Source organism: Protopterus annectens, chromosome 8.part1 (genome assembly GCF_019279795.1).
Source record: "Protopterus annectens isolate FY-2018-M chromosome 8.part1, PAN1.0, whole genome shotgun sequence".
NCBI lineage: Eukaryota > Metazoa > Chordata > Ceratodontiformes > Protopteridae > Protopterus > Protopterus annectens.
The window spans coordinates 443152779-443174227 of record NC_056742.1 but is presented as its reverse complement, the minus strand read 5'-3'; the positions used below and the strand labels follow the sequence as shown (position 1 = coordinate 443174227).

The 21449-nt window shown below is 42.2% G+C and overlaps 1 protein-coding gene across 4 annotated transcripts in view; it reads left to right on the top strand.

The window, feature by feature from the left end:
- Positions 1–21449, top strand: part of LOC122810396 (solute carrier family 12 member 4-like) — a 2349234-nt gene that overhangs the window by 1588794 nt on the left and 738991 nt on the right. For all 4 annotated transcript variants that reach the window (XM_044081998.1, XM_044081999.1, XM_044082001.1 and 1 more), the window contains exon 15: positions 11201–11320. In XM_044081998.1, coding sequence (XP_043937933.1) covers positions 11201–11320 — 120 coding nt within the window. The remainder of the gene's footprint in view (positions 1–11200; positions 11321–21449) is intronic.

The following is a 21449-nucleotide window of genomic DNA, read 5'->3' as shown; positions in this document are numbered from 1 at the left end:
GGATATATTCAATTAACTTTATTTAGGAAACCTGCTGGAGCAGATAAATTTTAACATACTTCCAGTACACATCCATTTCACATAATTAACACTCTCCCTTATGGAGAATTCCTCAGAGCAAGAAGTTTACATGTTATGTCAGTTTTGTCTTTATTCTCACTGGTGGGTCAAGTACGATCCATTAGATCTCTCTCTGCCATTACATAAGCTTGAGTTCCTTAGCTAAGCTCGTGGGCATTTTTCCCTACCCATAAAGCACCTCCCTTACCACCTCAGATCTTTGCCACGCAGTGAAGAGGTTTCCTAATAGCTAGTTCTGGGCTACGTATTTTCTAATTTTGTTTTCTCTATTTTTAGACCTTGTAAGTTAGTTTGTCCCCTTCTATTATCTTTCTGTTAATTAATGCAGTAGAGTTAGTGTTTCCTGCCCCAGTTATCACCTGTTTAAGTTAGAGGGTGCATAACTGTTGTCAGTTTTTAATTAGTGGATGATTTTCCCTTTTCTTTCCTCTCGTCCATTTAAGTTAGAGGATGATAGTATATAAAAAAGAAATTTTAACCTTTCTCTATCTCTGTATCACCTCTGGTGTGTTTGTGTGTGTTCCTGTTTTCTTTTTAACTGTTTCCCTTACCTTGTCACAGAAACGGGAAACCACTTGGATTTAAAAAAATGTGAGAAATGTGGGAAGAAGATGCCCCTTAGCATAGGTTCATAGGTAAGTACTAGGCTATTCCCCCAAGGGCCTAAGTAAGCCTAGCCAACAAGGTTCCCTGGCTTATGCCACCCAAGAAAGTTAATTTCTTGTGCCCCTGTTGAGCTGAGCCACAGAAATGATCCCCAGGGTTTATTTCCTATTTCCCATCCACTCATCAAGATTTTTCTTGGAGTGCTAATGAGGAACTTTGCTTGACATAGATGGGTAGCTTGTTCCAGAGTATAGGAAGTGTCTGGAGACAGGAATCTATCCCTCCAGCATGTCCTGTTTATTGTGGTGACAAGGTTCAGGTCTCTAGAGCATGTAGCTCAGAGGGATTGGGATTTCTTTAGGTGTAGCATGTCCAACAGCTCTGGGTTTAACATAGCTTTATATGTTAGGCAGAGATCTCCTCGGAGTAGGCGATATGCTACAGAGCTGGAGTTTTTTTGAGATAGTCAGTGTAGGGCATCTGTTTGAGGCCAGTAATCCTCTTTGTGAGGTACTGCTGTGGCCTTTCCAGCTGCTGCAGATGTCTTGGGAGGTACATTCCAAAATGGGTGTTGTACTCTATAATGGGTCAAATGAGTGCCGAGTTGAGGGGAACAATGACCTCTTTTTTTCCTGGATGAGAACCCTTTTGTGATGAGGTGTGCCACATAGAAGGATTTTGTGACTACTGTGGCGATGTGATTATCAAAGGCGAGACTACTGTCCACCTGGGTCACAAGGTCTTGTATCACACATTCAGCGTTAAGTAGACTGCTGTTTGTGGTAGTTCATGGGTACGGAGTTTTTACCAAAAGGGATGACAATGCACTTTGTCATTGAGCTTGCGGGCATGCCTCTGACACCAGGCATCTGTCTCAGTGAGGCCCTTCTGTAGGATGTCCACATCATTGAGGACTCTACTATGGCTCCTAGTTTGCAGTCATCTGTGAACTTCATTAGCCACAGGCCTTCTGTGTTAGCTGTACTTCAGAGAAGTAGATACCAAACAGGAGAGGTCTCAGGACTGAAACCTGTGGTACTCCACTTGTCACTGGTTTGACGTCAGATTTGGAGTCTACAACTTTTATAGTGTGGGTTCTGTCAGTGAGCCAGTTGGCAACCCATCTTGTGATGTAGGGATTTATACCTAGTTTAGTGAGTTTAGCTATAATTCCAGAATTGGGGGATGGTGTCAAAGTCTTGGTGAGGTCAAGATAGGCTGTGGTGAGCCACCTTACCCTGGTCTACGGCTTTGGTGACTGCCTCAAATAAGTCGATCAGGTTCAGAAGGCATGATCTGCCTTTCACAAAACCGAACTGGGTGGGGTCCAGAGTTTGGAGGTTACCAATGTCTTTGAGTTCCATGATGGTATGTTTCATGGCCTTGCAGACCAGGCTCATCAGGCTAATAGGGTGATAGTTCCCAGGATCAGTGGTGGCTCCCCCTTTGTGGAGTGGGATAACTGTTGCTGTGCGCCATTCAGTGGGCACAAAGCCTGATGTGAGACTATGAACATGGTGCTTAGGTGGGGAGCCAGTTCTTTCTGAAGTTCGTGTAAAACGCAGCCTGGGGTGTTGTCTGGTCCCATGGATGCTGTGTTTTTTGTTTTAGAGAGTGCAGCTTTTGCCTACATAGATGTGATTACAGGGACTCTACATTCTTCCTGTATAGATATGGGCCCTTTAGGGAGTGAGAGGGGGGGTAAAGTTAGCACTGAATCTATCTGCTAGGATGTTGGCAATATCAGTTGGTTCTGTAATTTTCGTGCCTTTGTGCTGTAACTCAGAGCAGATCTGGGTGTTGCCATTGAGATTCTTGACATAGCTATAGAATGCTTTGTGGTTGCCCTTAGAATCAGTGGCGATTTTGTTTTTGTAGCTAGCTTTGGAGGGTCTTGTAAGGGATTCAGCTTCTTACTGAGGCTGACTAGGGAACTCCTCCACTCATGGGATTTTATTCCCTTTTGCAACAGTTTCTTCCTTCTGTTGTAGAGTTTATGGCAGGGGGCCACCAGATTGGCTTCCTTTTTGCGGAGGATAGCGTCTTGGTTCTGTTTGGGATAGCATGATCTATGCACTCATTTGATTGCTTAGAGTGCATTTGTGTAGGATTCAGCAGTCGTAACTGTATTGCCCATCTGCATGGGTGGCATGAAGTTGGCTTTGAAGACATTTTTTACCGTGGTTTCCTTAATGGTGGGCAGGAGTGGGATGCGGATATCTAGGGTGATTAGCTTATGGTCGAATCTGACAAAAGAGGAGTTACCTTCAGGTGTGGAACACCAGTCACTCATGTTGGTAATGACTAGGTCTAGGATATTGTTGCCCGTCGTGGGGGTGTGGATAAGTTGATCCAGGGCATTGGAATTTATGAATTCCAGAAAGCGTTGAGCAAAGGAGATGGTACACGAGTAGTTTTCCCAGTTAATGGTGGGGTAGTTGAAATTGCCTATTATTAGGGTATTTGGTTGAACCCTATTATTTTCCAGTACATCAAGAAAAGAAGAGTAGGAATCCTGGGGCATGGTGGGGGATCTGTAGCAAGCTACAATTTGGATTGCAGTTTTGCCCAGAGTTAGTTGCACTTGGATAACCTCGGATGCATCATGCTGCACAACTAGCCTGGAGGTGTGGATAATCCTTAATGAATATGGACACACCTCCACCTTCGGTGTTCTGGTCCAGGTTAGATGTTCTGGTCCAGGTTAGATGGCCGAAAAGTGTGGTACAAGTTATAGCCTGGTAATGCAGGTGTGCTCTCTAGGGCCTTGAACCAGGTCTCAGTCACTGCACAGATATCAATGTTCTCTATTTTAAGGAGTGCCTCGAGTGAGTTCATTTTGAGATTGTATGTATTGTATTGAGCATGTATTGCTTAGAGCCTCTTCACCTCCAGGAAACGTGATCCATATGGCATGGTTCAATCAAAGAGCACTTATGGAGTGCAAAAACAAGCTTATTTTTAAAGGGCTTACTCAAAACCCATTTTTCAGGGGCTATTTCCTCCGAATCCTCTTCAAAAAGCTCCGAAAAGCCTTTAAAACTGTCATCTTCGGCTCAAAGTTTCATTGGAGCCAAGTCCAAAAACTCCTCGACTATCTGCTCCAGCAGAAACCTCAGAGCAGGCAGGCAGTTGCTGTATCCAAGACTGTCTCAGAGCCATTGGAACCCTTGGCTTTGACATCTTCGGCGCCTACAAAAATTCGGCACCAGAGCTTTTCTCCTTTTGAACCAATGACTTCACTGCTCCCATTTCCTTTGTTAGCTAAGTCCAGATCTCCAACACTATCTACTCAGTCTACCAGGAGCTTATCTGATGAAGATGTGGATAGTATTTTGGAGAGGTTATTGAAGACTGGCTCTGGCTAAACCTTTGCTGGATCTGAGCCCAAAGGAATCGGACCAGACACAATCCACCCCTCTGACACCTGTTCCTCCTCTGATCCATCCCTCAGTTTCGTACCCAGAAGACTTCTGATCTCCAGATTGTGTGGGTGTCAGCTCCGGGACCCTCTGTTCCCTTGGAGCAGACATCTGCCCTGAGTGTTTACCTCCAGTCGGAGCAGAACACCTAGGAGGCGGAACTCTCCAGTCGGATCCTCTGAGCCAGTTCAGATCTCTCCGGATCCGATTCTGTCACTCGGGGCTTTGGCACGGGTTGAGTTCTGCTCCTACCTCGGCGCTTCTGTCCCCGGTGCCACAGATAACTTCGGCTCTGACTACTATGTTGGATCCGCGGGACTCCTCGGAGCAGGGACAGTCTGCTTTTGAGGTTATGAGGAGGGTTTTGACTCCTGCCAAGTTTAAGACACAACCTGTATCAGATCTTCCTTCCTCTTTGGGCCAGTTGTCTTTGTTCTCTTAGGTAATCCTTCCATAGGATTCAGAGACCCTAGGCCTCAGGATGTCCACCAGGGGACCCTCTTCTGAAACCTCCTCAGAGTATCCCACTGAGGAGGTCCCTTGGAAGAAGACCTGCAAGAGGAGCACCTTGACTCCCCATAGGAGTCTATCACATCAGATACTGACCTCGATGATGGAGAAGGATCTTCACGGGCTCCTCCTGAAGATGTCTCCTTTGGAGACATCCTCAAAATATTAAAACAGATAGGTAACTGGCAGTTCACCTGCCCCTTTGACTGAGGAGTCACTTTACCTGAAGGCTTTTGGGTCTCGTTCTTCCACCTCTTGGGTGACTCCTCCTTCCAATGAGCTTATGGACTTAGTCTCCCAGAAGGCCTGGAAGACCCCAGATACCATAGATCCCACTCCTAGATGGCCAAACAAATGCATCACTGCCCCAAAAGATAAGGCTTTTTTGACTAAAGGTGTTGCAGTTGATGCTATGGTCATGGCGGTGGCCACTGAAAAGGAGCCGTCTGAGACCAGCTCCTCTATCCATCCTCCTAATAGAGACTCTAGGATGATGGATAGATATGGGAAGAGGTTTTTTTCGTCAGCAACCTTTGCTTTTCAGCCACTGAATTACCTTACCCATTTTACAAGGCCACAGAGGGACCTGTTAAGGTACTTACACTCCCACCAAGGAGCTGTAGCTGATGCAGTAGCAGATGAGGTTAATGCTCAGCTCGCCACCCTCAATTCAGTTGTAAACTCTTCCATGAGACTCATTTCTTATACTACAGATGGAATGAGTAGGCCTGCGGGTTCAGGTATTGCTCATAGGAGACGGGCCTGGATGCGCCTTTGCGATTTTGTGGAGCCCTTCAAGTCTTTTTCATTAACACCCCTTTTGATGGCTTCTCTCTTTCTGGGCCGAAAGTGAAGGAAATGCTCACCAGGTGTGAATAGGAAGGCAAGACCTTGTCTGCTGTTGGAGTACATTTTTCCACACCTAGGTATTGGGATGATGTGGTTCAGAAAATCCCAGAGGTCTTTCCATGAAACCCAGGGTGAAAGTTCCTTCAGAGGCAGAAGGAAGAACAACAATGGAAGACACCGCTCTCGTGGCAGAGGAGGCCCGCGCAAGCAGTGCTCCGGAGAATTCTCCTTTGGCGGGCCCTTTCAAGCACTCCTGAGGGAGTGCCCGATTGCTCACCTCTGGAGGCAGTTGGGGAGAGCAGTTGTCTCTGCACCTACAAAGCTGGCAAAAGATAACGATCAACCGATGGGTGCAGAACATAATATCCAGGAGAGATGTTGTTCCATTCTGTGACCCTGTTCCTGTAAGTAAGTCAGTTCCAGATGTTCCACCCAGTCAAAAGAAACACGCAACCTTAGAAATTCAAAAGTTAGTAAGAAAGAGTCATCCAAGAAATCCCCACAAACCAGATAGGATCCAGAATTTACTCAGTATTCTTTGTAGTTCCAAAGAAAACAGGACTGAAGACCCATTCTGGATCTCCGCAATCTGAACAAATATGTCCAGAAATCCAAGTTCCGGGTGGTGACACTGCAGTCGATTCTTCCATTTCTGGAAATAGACAATTGGATGTGCTCCATAGACCTTCAGGATGTGTAGTACCATATTCTAATGGACAGGCAGTTTATAAGGCTGTTATACTTCCGGCTCGGAGCCAGTCACTTCCAATTTTGAGCTCTGCCCTTTGGTCTCACTACAGCCCCCAGTGTGTTCACCAAGTGTATGGCAGTAGTGGCGGCTCACCTGAGATGCAAAGGCATCTTCTGCTGCAAGCCAGGGATTGCACTCTGCAACTCTGTTCCTCCCTTGGAATTGCAATAAATTATGAAAAATCTGCTGTAGAGTCTTGTCAATCTTTGGTATTCGTAGGAGCTCAGATAAACACAGCAAATTTGTCAGAGAGACTTCCTCAAGGCAGGGTCCGAGATCTTCGATATTATGTAAGGACACTGATCAGGAAGAAATGGGCTTCTGCCAAGCTAGTTTTACAAGGTCCTAGGGAAAAATAGCAGTTTCAGTTGTCATAATCCCGCTAGCTCGATTTCATATGACAGTTCTCCAGTAGTTAATTTCGACACAATGGTCCTTTCTGGATCTGCCAGTGACTCACAAGATTATAACAACTGACTCATGCAAAAGGTACCTTCAGTGGTGGCTAAACTCTCCCCTGGTGTCTCAGGGGTGTCCCTTTATTCCCCCTCAGCCCCAAGCCACTGTGACCACGGATGCTTCCCAGATAGGGTGGGGGGGCATTATCTGGAAAAGACAGTTCAAGACACTTGGCAACCCAAGGCTCATTTGCACATAAATGTTCTAGAGATGAGGGCAGTGCTCTTGAGTTGCATTTCAGGATTCCCTGTGGTTACGATAGCAAATCCAGTTGGACATGTCTGTAGGCTAGTACATAACCAAGGGGGGAACCAGGTCTTACCCCTATGTCAAGAAGCCGTGAGGATCTGGCAGTGGGCAGAGGCCTCCAACCGCTTTCTCATAATGCACATCCCGGAGAAATCTAATGCAATTGCAGACAAATTGAGTAGAGCCATTCTATGGCTACACGAGTGGTCCTTCAGTTAGAAAGTTGCATAAGAGATCTTCTGAAAATGGGTCCAGCCTTGCTGCAATCTCGCTGTGTCACCCATCAATGCCAAATGCAGCAACTACTTTGCCCTGATCCCCCCAATGGGGGAGCCACCAAGGGATGCATTTGTTGACAATGGGCCCCCAGGACTTTATACCTTTCCACCGATACCGCTAATTCCCAAGGTCCTACAGAAAGCAAGTTTGTTGGAGAATATAATAATTCTAATTGCCCCCATTGGCCTCGACAGATATGGTTCCCCTTTCTTCGGCCTCATGTATGGGAGGGACTATGGATTCTGGACCCAGTTCCGGGCTTACTGACTCGCCCATCAGGAATGGTTCATCCCATTCTGAACGGGTCTATATCATAACATCGAAAGGAACAAATCTCGAGCTGCTGAAATCGAAATTACCATTCATAGATTTGTTTTTTGTGAGATTGCAGTACAGTGAAGATCTTTCCTCACTGTAGTGCGATCTCTGAGTTTGTATGTATAACTAGCGGAGGGCATGGGGGCGCACAGCCCCCCACAAAAGTGATTTCGATGAATGGCAGTTTCGAAATTTAAGCCGTTCGAGATTTGTTCCTTTCAATGTTGTGATATAGACCCTTCTGAACAGTCTAAAGTTGACAGCACTTCTGTGGCTCTGCTCGACAGGGGCACAGGAAAATAATTTTCTTGGACAGCAAAAGCCAGGATACCTTTTTGGCTAGGCTTATATAGGCCCTAGGGCCAATAGCCCAATACCTACCTACCTATGAACCTATGAGCTTAGCTGCTCCAGTTCCCATGATAGCCAGGTTTTCTTCTCCTGTTAAATACATTTTACCATCTTCTCATAAAATGTCTACTCAAATTGTACAAGTGCAAATGGGAAGGATTCATGACTTGGACCAGTACTAATCAGATAGACCCATTCACAGCTCCATCACATTCTATCCTAGAATTCTTAGCCAAGTTGTTCAATGAGGGAGCTGGTGCAGCTGCTATTAGAGCACAGTTAGCAGTGATCTCAGATTTTCACATAGGAGAAAATGGTACTGCAATCATTTGAAACAGACTTTGTAAAGGGTTCTTCAGAGGAACTACCCTAAATAGTCCCCCATACAGACACCCAGTTCCTCCTTGGGATTTGAGTTTCATCTTATCAAAAATCATCTCCCCTCCATGTTAACCATATGCCACATGCAAATTTAAATATCTTTCTTGGAAAATGCTCTTCTTAGTAGCTATTATTTCACCTAGGAGAGTTTCGGAATTATAGGCCTCATCTTCCAAGTGTTCATACATAATTTTTCACACGGATAGAGTATCTTTAAGCACTATCCTTTCCTTTTTACCCAAAGTAGTTTGAGTAACCTCAGTCTATTGACTTATCATTGTTCTTTCCAAATTTTCAAAACAAAGGGGGACTACACCTTGCATCTTACAGATGTTCACAGACAACTACATTTCTATTTGCACAGGACATCAGAATTTTGAAGGTCAGATCAACTATTTATTTCCTTTGCAGAGATTAAGAAAGGCCAACCAGTTTCTAAAGTGACATTATTTAATTGGCTTTCACAATGTACGTCTTTCATGTACAGCTCTAACAATAAGACTATAGCAAATACTATCAAAGCTCATTCCATCAGATCCACTTCTGCTTTCCATGCTAGATTACTTTTGGACAGCATCTGTGCAGCAGCAACTTGGGCTAAGCCACATACCTTTATTACTCATTACAAATTGGATTTGGCCTCTGGGAGTAGATCTTCCTTTGGTTCTATGGTTTTGAGGAATATTCTCCTGTGAGCCACCCAAGAATCAGGTAGCTAGGGACGTGGCCCACCAGTGAGAATAAAGACGAGTGGCAACATCACATAACGAAGTTCTGTACTTAGCATAACATTCCATGTGTGTTGTCCATCTCGTCCTTTATTCTCACAACCCACCAACCATACCCCCTGCCTATACTTTTGGTAGATCGAGTAGTTCTGATTGGATCTTTACAGGACACTCTAGCCTCAGAATAATGTGGGTTCTTAATATTATAACAACATTATTCATCTTGTCACTGCTTGAGGGCAAACAAGATCTGATGTGGTGAGCAAGTTGCATTATGGGTAGGGAAAATGCCCATGAGCTTAGCTGAGGACCTCAAGCTTATTTAATGGACGAGATGGAGCCGATGGATTGGATCAGACCCACCAGTGAGAATAAAAGATGAGATGGACAACGTATATAGAATGTTATGGTAAGTACATAACCTTTTTTTTCTGACTATTGCGAGTTTGAAGAAATAGCTAAAGAAGTCACTCAGACTATGAGTGAGAGAGAGAGCTAAGAGGAAAAGTCTACCTCTTTTGGTAAAGTGGGGGTAAAGTTAAGAGTTAAGGTGCAGTTTCTCGGATTCTGATCTCTGACAACATGCTACTTCAGCTGAATTTAAACACTTCATGGAGGCAGGGCCAGCCTTTGGTCAATGGCTGCCCTAGGCAAAAGGGCTCCACAGTGCCCCCATCCTGGTCTACCTACACCACCCAGATTATTTTTCCTCCTTTTTCTCACTGTTTTACTCCTCATTTTTTTTCCTACTCATTCAACATATTTTTAAAAATAAATGGTTTATTTAAAAATAAATACTGGAAAGGTACCCTTGCTAGAGCGGTGCCCTAGGCACCTGCCTAGTTGGCCTATGCATGCAGGAATTCCCCAAATACAGCAGATCATACCATTGCTTTGTGAGATGTGGATCTCAGTATGAATAATTTCTGTAAGGGGTGCTCCATTTGTGGACATTTTGATAAATGCCAAGGTCTTTGTTAATTGGATAGCATCTGAAAATCACATAAATAAGAAGTGTTACCCAAAGACTGCTGCATGTGGTCTTGGCTATCTGGAAATGTTAAATTGGTCAAACTAGAAGAAAAGTAAGGAGTACCCGTGATATTAAAAATTTGATAACCAGCCCACTAACCATACATTTTTAGGAAATCCACAAGAATGATAGGTTTTTTTTAGATGTTTTTTTAGATGTTTTATTGCTTATCAGAATCACAAACTTCTCTTCAGTATTCAAGATATGCTATTGAAAAAAACAAAACTTTTGTTTTGTATAGGGCACATTACAGTCAAATGGGTTAAACAAGTTATTAATGATATATTAATTGTAATTGAGTTTTATTTTATATAGGTATTTGTGTATGAAATGCCTTTTGAAATACTTGTGGATTTTATTGATGTAACACTCTAGGGCAGTGAACTAATCTATAGGAATAACATCCAATTGAATTTCTTTAATTATTTAAAGTTTTTGTGTTAATGAAACCGTACAAGGTATACTTTGAGGGACCAGTTTGCTTTTTTATCTGATGAAACTAAAGACAGACTTTTTGAGCTCTCATGGGGAGAGTTTTTTTTAATTTTCATTGTTGGATTTACCGTTTGGTGTTTGCATCAGAGTGGAATTGTGTGCATTTGATTTACTCTGCATTACACTTTGTTTTCTCACAAGACTCCACTCCAGCACTGTCTATGCAAACAGCAGCTGATATACTTTGGAGCTCTTTTCTTGAATTAGCATTGGCTCTTTAAGCTACATCCACAGTTGTAGGCCTCTGATGCAAACCTTTTTTTTTTTTGCTTTGTTTTCCATCTTACATATATCAAAACATGAAGCAAAATGACATACTGACTTTCTAGTGTCTAATGCATAACTTCATGGATCCATTCTTTTTAACACAGTGGGTGATTATTCTATTAGCCATGTTTTTGTTTTCATCCACCAGTGAAACTGAGTGCTAATGCAGGTAGTTTCTGCCCACTGACCAGTAAAAGTAGCATGACACTTGGATAGTTGCTGGCTTGGACTATTTAAGCCGAATAATTTTTTTTTAAGTATGTGCTTATCACAAACAGTATGAAATGCTTAGTACAGAGAATAAAAGTGTCTTTGCTTTGAGCTTTCACTCTTATTTTAAGCCTTTCCTCTTCTGATTCTGTAACATTTGTTGAATACAAGTTTTATATACAGGGTTTGTTTTGTTGTTTTTTTTTTTAAGGGCCTTGTCATTTCTAGGAATGAGCATTTGTCTTGCCCTGATGTTTATCTCTTCCTGGTATTATGCTCTTTTGGCCATGTTTATTGCAGGCATGATTTACAAGTACATCGAATACCAGGGGTAAGTTAAGTTTATCTTTTCACTTTTTATATATTCTTCCTTTTTAGGGAGATCATTTTTTCATGGTCATGTTATATCTATCTTTCAAAAAGTTAAATGTTTATTTATTGTAACTGTTGCTTGAAGTGTGTTAAATGTTAGGCCTGGAGCCTGATTGTAGATTCTGTATGTTGTAGAAGCCATGACTAAGTGAAAAACAGAAGCAATGAGGTCAGAAGGTTTGATTTTTTTTTTCCATGATGTACTTTTATTGAGCTTTTGCAAAGATACAGAAATTCTGCCTTAAAAGGCTGCCAGCTTTTTATAAATAATGTGCCTTCTGTTTAAAAAAAATCCTTCAAGCACTTTTGTATGGTTTTCACTTGAGCTGGCCTGCTTCCCTGTGGTTTGCTTTTTTATGATCACATAGTATCCTTCTCTTGACGTTCTTGCTTTGCTTCATGTTCCCTTTAGCTTACTCCAGGGTCTGATCTCTACAGGCTCTTGAGCCAGCTGTTTCCACTTCGTTTTCTTAGTTTATCTATAAAGGTAGAGTTTTAAATAGGTGAGAACCTCTATGAACTTCAGTCTGCCGTGTCATGCTAGCCTCTGCATGCTCTTCCAATTTTAGTGTAGAACATTGCACCCTTTTAGTTTTTCTGACTTCCTATCAGGATATTAAAGTGGAAGCATGGTTTGACAGCTGCTGCGTCACCCTGACTGCTCTCGAGACGTGATGACCTCCAGTAGTATGGAAACAGTAACCATGCAGTCTGCCTTTGTTGTTTTTAAATTCCATCGTGTGTGTGTGTGGTTTTAGTACACCCCATTCCCCATGTAAAAAGATTGTTGTAGAGAGTGCAATGGGCATTGGAAGTTCTCCCTCACTGATGGAATTAATGCTTGATCTAGCTGTTGACTGCCTTTGTAGCTGTTTGTCCCACCTACCTGTCTATATATCCAAGTAAGGCAATGCCTTACAGTATGGGAGGGGGTCGGGAGGGATGCTGAGGTGTTTACCAAATAGCAGACAACTCTATTTGCTCACATAACCGTATCACTTGCTGTTATGGACCAGCAATTAGGGGAGGTCTGTTGAGCTCCGTTATAGCCCTTGCTCTGTTTGTAGTCAGTAACTGGTGGTCTGTCACATTGCTTTTTGTCTGTGTTCTTCTGCAGGCGATCTTCATGTTGTAGCAAAAAAGCAGGCAGCCTGTTTTCTCTTTGGAACCAGTTATCACATTATTCATTCTAGTTTAGAGGGAATCGGCTGGTTTTGCAATACATTATTCTACATGCAATGCCACTTGTGTTCCCTTGAATCAATGTGGTGCTTACCATCCAGAGAACTACAGCAGTTGCATTAGTATCCATGGTCATTAGGTGTGTGCAGGGCTAGGTCTATTAATAGCATTTTTGTCTGTGTTTAAATCTAAAGGGTAAGCTTTGTGAAAAGTCTTGAATTCATTCTGTGATACCAGTGATCTTTTGGTGTCAATTTTACGTATTTGTGATTATGCAAAAGCTTGCTTACAAATCATGTTAGGTTATTCTGAGGAATGGTACAACAGTAGCTGTTTGTTACACTTGTCAAAGATCACCATGCCATTAGAGAAAGATGTGTTTTCAACAGCAGATACATATGTGCACTATATATATGATTATTTTTTAAATCTCACATTTTCTGTATAAGCTGGCAACTATTAAATTAGAATCAGCAGGTGATTTCAAGAATGAACTATGTTTACCAACTGTAATAATCGAGTGGAACTACTTTTATTTTTGTCCTTCCTATTTATACAGGATGCATCATGCTAGCAAGAAATTCTTATAGCAGTAGTACATCACCTTTTACTGGCATTGAATTTCATGTCCAGATTTGTTAACGTTGAAGTCTGTGTAAAGATGTGATAGTGATGCCATACGTCATATCCATCTAACCAGCTCATATGGTTATTTTATGGTTTGTCCAAGATCACACAAACCCTTCACAATGCCCCCTCCCTGGCTGCTAGTACTTCCTTTTATGCACTTTCTACTTAACTGATTCAAAGTATTTATCTGCCCTGTACAATTCTTGTGCATGGACACCCTGATTAATATAGATGCTTTTTAAAGAATTTATCCCATTAAGCTGGTCTTTGATGCTCGTCACTGAAAATTGTCTGAGAAGCAGCATGGCTTATTAGAAATCAAATGGCAGGGGAGTTTGTGTCACAGTATTCCTGACTGTAGGATGTCCAGGTATTGGAATTATATGGATCTTGTTCAAGGTCTTACCTAATTACCCAAACCATTAGCATTGACAAAATATGGGACATTTTACTGGTCAGTAGGTTTCACATCAGGGACCTAAATGGGTCAGTCATCACCCGGGTTCATCCCTTCCACCAGTCACAATTTAGCTTTTATCTTGGCTGTTTCTGCACTGAGAAGCATTAATGTCCAGTGCTGGCATGCAGTGCGATGTCTCACTCTGACCATGCCTCACCTGAGAGGCCTGCCAGCTCTTTTCTTCTCCTTGCACAGTTTAGATCAGAATCCTGTGTATGCCAGTAAAACATTAACATGCTTGAGACCCAAAACCCAAGTCATTTTAGTTGTGTTTGTATGATTACCAAATAACTAGCCAAGTCCTGCAATAGTGCTGACTCTGTTTCTTCACTGTGAAACATGGCATCAGGCACTGCCATAGACTACTATAGCGGTTCAGAACAGTCACCTGCAGTATGAGAAAGAAACTCCTGACCTCCTTTGCTAGTAACGGATGGTGGCAGCTGACAGTAGCAGGCATCACATGTAATCCCAGCCTTCATCTGGAATGCTGACACAAGGAACAATAATGAGGTGTTCATGGCCAAGCTGTCTTACAGAATGTTGTTTCTAAAATGACCCTCTGACCTCTGAAGGATTTCTGCTCACCCTTAATTTTTGAGAGTTTATACTCTTCTTGCTTCAGCAGATTCTGATAGTCCTGGAAGAGGTTCACTCTTGACCCCCAGCTTTGGGGGGGAGGGTTCTGGTGTGTAGGTATAACTCCAACCCATGGTTGAGTGGGTGATGCTTACTACCACTAATCCTAAGAGTGCAGAAACATCATCATGAGGCAACTAGCCATGGATCAGGGCTACGTGTGACCAAAAATGCTCTGGTAGTTTGCTTCCCAAGGCCAAGTAAGGCTTAGTGCAGGATTGAGGAAGGAGGTATGCCTGGTCCTTGTCAAGTCTCCTAGTTCTGAAACTGAATGTAAATCAAACTTTTGAGTACCTCTGGAAGAGTGAATCATGGGAGAGAGAATGCACATTTAGGGAACAGAACCAGGTACCAGTAGTGGGCCTTACTCAGACCTCTCATGTTGTGTTGCCTATTTGGCTGCTTAATGCTTGTCTACCGCTCAACCTTTGGTTCATGCTCCTGCCACTGTCATCCATCCATAGCAGTGTGTATTGCAACATCTAGTGCACTTGCCTTTGCTGCTGGGAGACCAGAAAGTTGTAGGCTCTATTCCCACTCCATGTGATTGGATTGCTGATACTGCAGTGCAGCATTAGGGGGTGATGAACTTGTGAGTCTGCCATCCTTTGAATGACACATTAAACAAGGTCCATCTGCTTGAATTGGTCATAGCTCTGCTGGATGTAAAGTCAAAAAGAGTAGGGTAAACACCCAGATACCCTGACAAAATTTCGCTTAGTTGTGTAACTACCACCTTAGTCTCCCCTGAAAAGAGGCTGCTTAACCTAGTGAGGCTATCCTGGTCTACAAAGGATAAAAAAAATAAAAATGACAGTGTAAGAGTTTATCCCTAGATCATGTGGAGATGGTGGCACTCCCCAAATTTAGATTCATAAGACACTTCTCAGGACCCAAATGCCATTATCCCCATGACAGATCTACTGGATCTGATTGATTCCTTACTCTATAACAAAACAAATGTATGTTAGTACTCAAAAGCTATTTCTGCAAGATCATAAACAACTGAACGAACACTGCTTAAGGCACAAGCACTTTTGAGCAAACACTGACTTTATTTTATTTATTTTTTTTGCAGGGGCAAACACCTTGTATCACCTAAGTGGAAACTACACCCCCTTATTTTAGTATTCTTACTCCAAGCTCACTGCATAATGTAAAAGAAACACCAAATCTTTCCTTTCTGCCGGAGACTTTTGTCTTAGAGACACAGCTATATACTAACAACAAGCAAATACAAGTCACCACAAGTCCTACACATGAGCAAAAGAACATTAAGACACCAAACTTGAGTATTTGCAAAACAAGCAAAGTACACTTGGAGTGGGGTATGATGGATGAGGACTATACCTTCTCCCCACTCAACCCCTGCCATTGAGTAAACTTTAAGGTTTCTAAATTCCTGTATGGACTGGTCAGTGATCTGCAGTCTTCCTTCCCCTGAAATGTGTCTATGGAAAGAGAATAGAAGAGGGGCCCTGCATCTCCCCTGTGGTGCAAGTCTTCAGTGGTGCAATTCTTAATTAGTAGGCATACCTAGGCTCTGCTTTTCTATCCCCCAAGAAGGTAAATACATATGAGACCTGTCACATGTAGCTTTAGCATTTGCCTGTGGTTCTGGTCTAAAGTCTGCAGTAAAAAGTTGAAGTGAAAGTCTCTCTATATGCTTCTTTCAAAAGTCCTGAATTGTAGTACTTATCTTTATTTACAGACTTGACATTGTGTTAGAAGTAAAGGCTGTTAAGGTGCTTTGAGGTTATGTAGCCTGTGCTTTAGCTCAGAGCTTGCTGTGCAGTGTGTAGTGCTGAGAATGTGGCATTGTTTTCAGTTTTACTATGGAAAGACCTACCTGTTCCTTAGTTCTTTCTTCAAGTCAAAAAAAAAGTTAATTGGCAGTCTTTGTCACCACAGCAGTCTGTTAAAGCGCCTCAGCTGCAGATGGATGCCTCTACTGTCATCATTTCTCATTCCTCGGACCATTCATCTTTTTCCTTGGTTCCCTCTGGTGTAGGGAGTTTAGCCATGTCCTGTGCGGCTGTTGTAATGCCATTGGTGGGCATAGGATAGCCACTTTTGTTGTTTCTGGTTGAAGTAGCAGGAATACCTCTCTGCCTAGCCAGATGGGAATGCCTGTTGCTAATAATGTTTTGCTTGGCAAAAGAGAGTCTGCTTTCTTTAGAAATTCCTGCCAAAAATAACTGCTCAGACATGTTTTGTCATGTCTCCGTTACTTTGGACAGGAGTTATTTATTGGGCTTTGCTTAGGATTTTGTTCAGGCTCTTAACCAGTCTAGTTAAGATGTTTTTGGCAAGAGAAAATGGGATTCTTCATTTTCCGAAGAGGTGTGAGATTTTGAACCCCAGAATGAATGTGAAGGGAGAATAACTTCTGTTTTTTGTTCTCAGGTTTCTTATTCAGATACTGAGGAAAGTGTGGCTTCTGCCAGTCTCTTGGAGGCATTCTGTTCTTCTGGCACTAAGTCAAAAATAAATCAGTTGTTTCAGTGGGAGTGTAATGACATTCCACTGTGTCTGAAGAAGTGCTGTGATTTAGTGCCACCAGGTTTTCCTGAACCTATACCAATTCCTCATGTTTCAGTACAGAATGATATATTTATGTATTGATTGATCAGTTGCCTTTGTTGACTGGTTAAATGTATACTTAATACTTTCAAAACTCTCAGTTGATGCATCATTGAGTCAGTGTTATTTACCGTCCTTCTTAGTTAAAAATATTAATAAGTTTGAGATATTCATTGTGGAATACAATAGAATACGGTTCACATCACCAAGAAGTTAAAAAAAAAAAAAGTAAGTTACAGCTTTAGTCAGCTTCCTTCTTCAAAATATGGGAAACTACTGTATTCCTTTGATTTTTCACCAGGTAATTCAGTTTCATTCCACATCTGAGATGTACTGGAGAATTGCTGATCCTGTAAACTGCCACAAGTCAAGCAACCCGCTCCAGTCCAAAAAAAGTCAAGCAATATATACGTCTGGTTACCAAGTACTATTTTATTGGCTAACAGAAATTAAGCAGTTTTAGTGCATAGTGCAGCAACTTCTGCCCTGAACATTATCATAGCACCATTGAGGAGGGGTTTTATCTAAAGCTGAAGTGCTCAACAGTACTGAAAACCCTGGTCAGATCAAGGAGTGCAGCCATTACATATGTTTTCATTGCTGTCTGGCTGAATGAATGTGAAGTGATCTGACTGCTGGAGCCCCAGTGCTTTGACAGTCATGACCACCTTGCTTGAAAGTAAGTAAAGCTACTTATTTTATACATTTGTTAACCAGGTGAGCCCAGTGGACACAGGGGCAACCCAGGAGCACTGCCTGGTCAGGTGACTAGTTCAGTCATGATATGGTATGTGTGCAGAAAGTGAGCAGCTAGGGAAAGACACACTCATTCCCAAGTAGTTTTTTCCTCAAATTAAAACTGATAATCTGTGGTGAGTTCACACGCAATGCTGCAAGACATTGGTTTGATATACTGGAAGACGTCTAATTTTATTGAATTCATTAATATAATCCTCTATGTGTTGCTGTGAACTTCAGAAGAAAAGTAAGTTAACTACTTTTCCAGTACATTTACTGAAATAAAACAGCAATGTGCTCCAGCTCTCATTTTCACCAAATGCCACCAAACAGACTTTGCACAACGTGCCTTTAAAAGTGGCATGTAGTCAGCGACTTTATATGTTGGCAAAGGGTAGTACATTGAGGGAAGTGTAGTCTGCTCCACCACTGTAACTGATGGCACCTAAGTCTATAGTACTTTGGAGTTTAATTGCAATTCCAAATTCATTGTACTTGTTTTTAGTTAAATCTCATCTGTCGGGGGGGGGGGACTACCTCAGCTGCATTTCTGAACACACTTTCTTTAACTTTGATTATTCCAGACACTTTGTCAGTCACCAGCGCACACATTTTCACAGCCTCTGCATGTTCCGTGATATAGTGCCACCTATGTTGCTAGATTTTTTTTGGAGCTGCAGGTTCACATTTACAAGAAACACTCCCAGGTTGTTTCTGCTGTTTGCCATCCACTCCAGTTCTTCTAGATACTTCACACAAGGGCTGTTGTGGCCATTGTGCAGAATGTTGTTTGCATTGAAGCTCATCTGCTTCCTTTTTGAATCCTTTGCAGACACTCCCCCCTCCCCTGTCATCCTTCACTACTGAACCTTTGTACCATCAGCAAAGAGGTTGCTCTTTTTTTTTCCTCGCAGATGTGTCTGAAATGAATACTCACTGAAGACTACTGAAGCTAGGATCACCTCCTGTAGTGCTCCATTGTTCATTTGCCTTATTCCTGATACTGTCCTCTCCTTAACTGTCTTTGCCCTACCATTCAACCATGCAGCTGTCCAGTTTAATTAGTTTTCTAATGAATCTTGTGCTTTCTTCTGTGTCTTTATTTAATTGCAGTGATTAACATCTTGTGTTTGTTTGCACTGTATTTAAAATTTCTGTTGTCTTTACTCTGTTCCTGGACTGAATTACCTCCTTTCATCACTGTATAACTTGTTTTGCTATTGGCTATGATCATGGTTGAAAGGGCTGTGTTGAATCAGCCCACTAACCACACAGGAATGCTTGTGTATGCCTCAGACTTACTAGGTTGTAGCTGTCTGCCTGTTTGTGCACACAAGTGATTTATAAACCCAATGTATATAGCTAGTTATTTGTAGAATATATTTTTTCTTCAACAAAATGTATTTTTGGTGGTGGTAAGGATGCTATCTAAGCAGTTCAGAGGTACTCTGCCTCTGTGTCCAACTCCTTAGTTGGATGCCGCCTACAAGCCCTCATATAGGGTTGAACATTTAATAGTAATCCTATTGCTGGCTCCTTTACAGTCTGTCTGATCCACATAGATCCTAGCCACCTACATTTTTCTGTCCGATAGTGAGGCCAGAGTTTTCAACGTCTGCAAAAAGTGCACTCTCCTGTTACTTAGGGGCTTGTTACCCTCAACTGTTCAGAAAATCTGTCCCAGTTTCAAACCTCTTTGGTGCAGAATGCTTTGAGAACTTCCATCTGAATTGGAGCCTAACCCTTTAGACCTGGGATCTCAGACTCACAGCCCTTAAAGCAGCACGATTCTGCTACAACACTACATTCCTAGCCGCATTAACTGTCTTTCTTTTTGTTTTGGCGATTGTTGCCCTCTGCGGAGACTGGTAGTCCTCACAAAGCTCTCATGTTGTGTTTAAGTTTGAGACCCCTGTTTTAGAGAGACTGCCTCTGGTATCTTCACTGTGTGGTCACCTCAGTCAGCTGAGGCTTTGCTTAGTTTCTGTTTGCATTAAGATTCTGGAAGAGAGCTGAGATCATAGCTGCTCCTTTTCAGGTTGGCTAGCTAGTGTTCTGTTATAACAAAACAAGATGGCATACAGATTGGTATGTATGTGACGGTAGATCATACAGGAATGACCTTTATAGGCACAGTCATAGAAAACTACTGGCAATTGAGTCTTGTGATTATTAATAGTTTGATAGTACCTGTCCCTTGAACCTTGCATAACTTGTGGAGGATAGCCAGGCCAGTGGTGAATTTGTGAGCACCCACCGAATCATCCAGGTCCCATTTGAAAGGGGTTAGGTTGTTAAACTGTTTAATCTGCAGGGCGCAAATCCCTGGTTCTGGTATTGGTGAAACTGTATGATATGTGGAGATAAGAGATTCAGGACAGCTGATTCTCTTACAGCAAAGATTATAAGGTATATATCTCCTCTCAGGAGTGTCTGTAAGATAGTTGAATAAAAGAAAATTTTTCCAGTCTTGATAGCTTAAAGTTTTTCACCATTGATCGTCTTAGGAAGCTCTGGTGCCTTGATACATCTAGTGAGTTGCATCATGAATGGGGGAAATATACTCAATAATTCACCTAATCAATGCTGAATTTAAGAGAACAAGGACCTCCTTTGACCCAGGCAATATTCCCTTCACACAACTGCCTTAACTCCCCCACCCCCAATTGCACCTACTACTCAGTATGCACCCACCATCTAAAATGCCACCTACCATATCAGTGGTGCATTGTGTCCACATGACAGGATTGCATTTGCAATACTCTAAGAAGCACCTGGGACCTGTTGCTGCTGTTGCATGTAGCACTAGATATAGCATTGTAACAATCCCTGCATAGCTAACAAGATACTCGAAAAACAGCAATCGATCTCTCCGTAGTTATGCTAATGGATGTCCTGAAAGACTCCCTGAGCTGCATCTCCATCTGCTTCCTTCAGCTGAGGATCATGGACTGTTGTATAGTAAGAGTCATTCGGGTAGTCATTCCTTTTCCTCTGCCTGCTACCGCAGAATAAAGCGGAATTGGTGGTATATGCCTTCCGTTCCAGTGGCAAGTCATAGTTTTTGTCTGATTCCATACTTGTTTTCAGCAAAGACCAAAACTCGTACTCATTACTCTTTGTGCCAAACAAGGCTATGGTTTCAGGCTCTTTATCATGTTATCCTTACTTGGGTACAAACAATTTTCAGTCTATTTTTTGTACTCCTATGTCCAGTAATCCCTACTGGCAAAAAACTTTCTTTTTCCATGTCAGCTTAGTTTTTAGAATACTTTCTATAGCCTTGCGAATATAATAATCAACATGGTGGTTCTTCCATTTAAGTAAGCTGTCACGAAACGAGATACTGCCAGCCCAGCTGTCTGGAATTTTGTAAATATGTCATTTGTGAACATCAACATGATTTATATGCTTGTTACAAATGTATTAGAAATGTATATCATATAAGATGGTTTGTACAGATGTGTACTGAAGAGGTATTTTACAAAGTGCTGTTTCAAGATGCAACCACAGCATGCTCTCCTGGATTAGAACAGAAATGTACCAGCACTATTGTAACTGTTTAGATGTATATATTTTAACAAGGGAAACTGGAACACAAGAGGTTAACTTCAAAAAATAGCTGAAATTAAATTACCTTATGGCCATGCAATAAAAGGATGTTATCTTTCAGTTTCAGTGCAGTAGCAGATGCAGTGTCTAGAACTAGAAGTTTTCTGTATTGTCTTGGAAGTATTTTATTGCTTTATGACTTCCAGGATCTGCCTTAAATCTAAGAAAAGGCATTGTCAATGTATTTTCGCAGGTAGGTGCTAAATGCTAGCAGCTGCATCAGTGGGGGTTTCACCTCGAATAG